Raw genomic sequence first — 3,831 nt, forward strand, 5'->3', positions numbered from 1 at the left:
ACCTGAATGGCTGCCATGGATGATTCAAGGATTTCTCAAACATACGTGGTTCACTGTGACATAATACTATAGCATGATGTAAACTTGAAAAAAGTTGATATTAAATAATATCCGCCCTTTAAAACAAGTTTAAAAATTTTATCAGACATTGGTTTTTACAAGGAATTCAAGAAACACCTCATTACAAACTCAATTGTTTTATCTAATATTTTTATTTAGCACTAATTACAACAAATGTAGTCACTAGGAATCCTTGAAATTCAAACGGGTTTAATTTACATCCAGTTAAATTGGAGCAAAAAGTAATTACTTTTTAATAAATGCATTTAAAAATGCTGTAAAAATATCAGCTATAAATTTATAGTCAGCTTTTGTACTTTAGATTTTAAAATAAATGTAAAGGCCTAAAACCTTTGGAAAGTTGTGTCAAGAAAAGGAGAAAGTCTGTTCATGATAAATGAGTAGATCAATAAGTATGTTTGTGATGTCTCATAAAGATTAATATCTACAAGGCAAAGAGGAGAAATCCACTAAAGGTGGTTCTATGATAATTGTCATCCCACACATAGCCACCTAACTGAATAGCAACAACATCATTGATCTCTAAATGCAACACAGCTCCATTGGACACATTGTCCTCACGATCAAACTCAGAAACACGATCCCCTGAAAGCACTATGGGATCTTCATTCTTGACAAGTCTCAACCTTATAGTATTATCATTAAACGCAAGTTGGCCGGTGAATCTGAAGTAATATACTCCTCTTACTGGGGCAGTGAAGTAACCTGAAACAATAGGATCAAGAAGTCAAAATGTATTCAAGCAACGTTAATAAAACAATTTTTCCTAGATTCAAGGAAAAATCCGATAAGTGTATACCTGTGACTGGGCTGTAGTGGTTTCCAATGTTGGTAAAAACATTTTTGTAGACAAGAGTGGTAAACTCTGGATAGTATGTGAAACCTTCACCGGTTAACAGCAGAGAAGTAGAAAAAGCCACTTTGCTCACTGTAATAAAGTTTGTGAAAATATCACACCATTAGTTTTGACATTAACAAAATTTATAAAAACTCACAATGATAGTAAAAATAAAGTACACGTTCTGCAAATTGTTACGCTTTATTTTTTTACTTCTAACAACTGGTGTATGTAATCACAACCCAATTCACATTATTAGTGCCAATTAAATAAAGATAAATTCATCCTACAAAAGGTTATAAAAACTGAAGTATACCCAAAACCAAACCAAAAGGGGTTTATTGATTTTATGACTACAGAAACACAGTATCAAAAAACTTGTAACCATTGCTGGTATATTGTAGCTTCTGCAGTGCCAGACTTTGTTCTTAAAATAACAAGATAAACTGTATTAATTCATGAAACAAATGCACAAAACTAAGGACACAAAAATTAAAGCCTAAAACCTTACCTTCCTGTTTCTCCTGCAACTCTTCCACATGAGCTACGTTCACCAATAGCCTTTCCTGTACGATGTCGAGTTTTTGCTGCGTCATTGTAAGTTCTGCAGATTGAGCTGAAAAAAGTTTAAAAAGTTGTGATTGTAAATGTTCACAATTCACACCTATAAGACAAACATCTTCATCCAACTTTCAGTAGATACCTTCTCCTTCCATCTGCATTTCTTCAACCAGAGTCTCTGCTGCAGTCAGTCTGTCCTTCATTACTGTAACATGAAAGCATCCTTAAGCATCAGCTCCATGCATGTGTTATTAAGCTTAAACATAATCAATGAATACCTGTAATCTCCTCCTGCAGGACCTGCACTAGACTGTCACTTTCTGTCAGTTTTGCTGACAGAAGCCTTAAATCTACTGCTTGTTCCAATACCAAATCTCGCAGGTTTCTCAGCTCCTCCCAGATGTCAAGCTGAGGCTCCAGCTTTTTTTTATTTTCCTCTGATTTGGACATGTCAGTCTCAGACACTTCCTTGGCACTGGTAGCTCTGCTACTGCTGTGTTCTTGTGCCCTGTGCAAATTACAGAGCAACAAGATGAAGAAGGTTAAAAAGGCTCTCATGATAAACTTGTTTACTATCTGTCTGCTTGTGCAATGTGCAAATTGGGCTATTTATGTGGGTTATTTATTGGTGACATCATGTCCACATATGTCAGGACAATATTGATTTACCATTGTTGTGAAACAGCACACCTGCGGGTTAGAGTGGTGTGCCAAGTAGTAGAGGATTAACCAGAGTAAACAACATACAAATAATGCAAGCAGGGCGCCTCTACGATTGCATTAAAACCTTTTTAATTGTTTTCACATTACAAAAAACATAGTTAATATCAACACAACGGGACAAAGAGAGCATCTCAGAGAAGCAGCCAAGAGGCTCTTGGTAACTATGGAGGAGAAAGCTCAACATCTCAACTTGTTGTTAGGACAACTATTAGTCATTAACTACAAAAATCTGGTCATTGTGACAAAGTGACAAAAATAAAGCTCATTGAATTAAAACCACAAGAAGTCCTCTTTAGAGTTTGCAACAAGCCATGTACGGGACAGAACATAGAAGAAGGCGTTCTGACCAGAAGAGATAAATGCAGACAGACATATGTGGCAAAAACATATGTGGCAGAAAACTAACTCTGCTCATTTTCCTGAACAAATCATTTACAGCATGAAGCATTGCTGTGCATCACCACACAGTAAGATGCTATTTTTTTATGAATAGGGAAATTAGTCACAATTGCTGGAAATATGGGGGATGGAGTGCAATATGGGGGAGTACGTACTTCCAGAAACCTTGTCAGAGGTTGTAAAAGAAGACTGATCACAGCTAGAGCTACAACAGAATAATTTAGATTGAAGCACAATCATGTATTAGAAATGCCTGGTCAGAGTCCAGACCTAAACTGAAAAGAGTATTTTGTGGCAAGAATTTAATATGCTGTCTTTGATCCAGTCTGACTAAGCTTTGGCTATTTTTCCAAGAAGAATGGATGCAAATAGTCTTTTTTTTTTGTATGTGAGACATACTCCATAAACTTGCACCTGTATCTGCAGTAAAATTGTTTCTATAAAATGTGACCTAATTGAAGAATGCAAATTTGTAGAAAACTATCATTTTTATTTTTGAGAAAAAAAAGAGAAAATTATTTATCATTTTACTTCCACCTCACAACGCCCGACTCCTTTAGTTGCTCACATAAAACCAAGACATACATGGACGTTTGGGGTTGTAAAAGAAGGATGAAAAACATTAATGGGATATGTAAGTAAAGACTAGTCACTGTCTTTATCAGTTCTATTTTTCAATTAGTATGTGTGTTTGATATCAAATTGTGAATATTTAAACAAATTTAAATCAGCTCCAGATCATTTATCTTAAAAAATTAAACCCTTAAAAATCAGCTGCAAAAGAATCTATAAACTTCCATCAGTTTTATCCAAAAATATATGTGAAGTTTAATCACAAGGCCTGCAGGCATGTTTGCAGCTGTTGGCTCTAAATCAACATTTACAGCATGGTTGCACAATTTCATCCTGCATGGGAGTCATGGAAAAAGGTTTGGCTTTCCAGAAGGAGAACTTGACCCAGTTCACAGAGGTAAAGACTTTTCTGTTTGGAATATCATGTTCTACTCAGATTGGGAAATGATAAAGTTGTTTGGCCACAGAAACAGTCAGTATGTTGGTGGTAACTCTGTTATTTCAAAATATATTATTTAATAAAAAAACAAATTCCTGACTGTTTTTGTTTGCAACACAGGGAATAAAAAACCCTAATTTAAATTAAAACTTTAGCTTTAACCATACTCTATGTTGTAAACATATCACCTCAAATTTGACTTCTTTCATAAAATAAA

The 3,831-nt window shown here is 35.0% G+C and overlaps 1 protein-coding gene across 1 annotated transcript; it reads right to left on the bottom strand.

Moving 5' to 3' along the window:
- Positions 1-224: 224 nt before the first annotated feature.
- LOC111609642 lies at positions 225-2,061 on the bottom strand. The gene is made up of 5 exons (XM_023339046.1): positions 1,759-2,061; positions 1,623-1,685; positions 1,431-1,535; positions 881-1,009; positions 225-786 (listed from the first exon to the last, which is right to left on the bottom strand). The coding sequence occupies exons 1-5, from the start codon at positions 2,036-2,038 to the stop codon at positions 506-508; spliced, it is 858 nt and encodes a 285-aa protein (XP_023194814.1). The 5' UTR covers positions 2,039-2,061; the 3' UTR covers positions 225-505.
- Positions 2,062-3,831: the final 1,770 nt, after the last annotated feature.

Source organism: Xiphophorus maculatus, chromosome 1, assembly GCF_002775205.1.
Source record: "Xiphophorus maculatus strain JP 163 A chromosome 1, X_maculatus-5.0-male, whole genome shotgun sequence".
Lineage (NCBI taxonomy): Eukaryota > Metazoa > Chordata > Actinopteri > Cyprinodontiformes > Poeciliidae > Xiphophorus > Xiphophorus maculatus.

Bases quoted from the DNA above. Each gene is read 5' to 3' on its own strand.
- LOC111609642 (XM_023339046.1), bottom strand. From the start codon at position 2,038: ATGAGAGCCTTTTTAACCTTCTTCATCTTGTTGCTCTGTAATTTGCAC. The intron at 1,010-1,430 runs GTAAGGTTTTAG...ACTTTATTACAG, and splicing joins GTTGCAGGAGAAACAGGAAG to TGAGCAAAGTGGCTTTTTCT. The intron at 787-880 runs GTATACACTTAT...CTATTGTTTCAG, and splicing joins CCACTACAGCCCAGTCACAG to GTTACTTCACTGCCCCAGTA.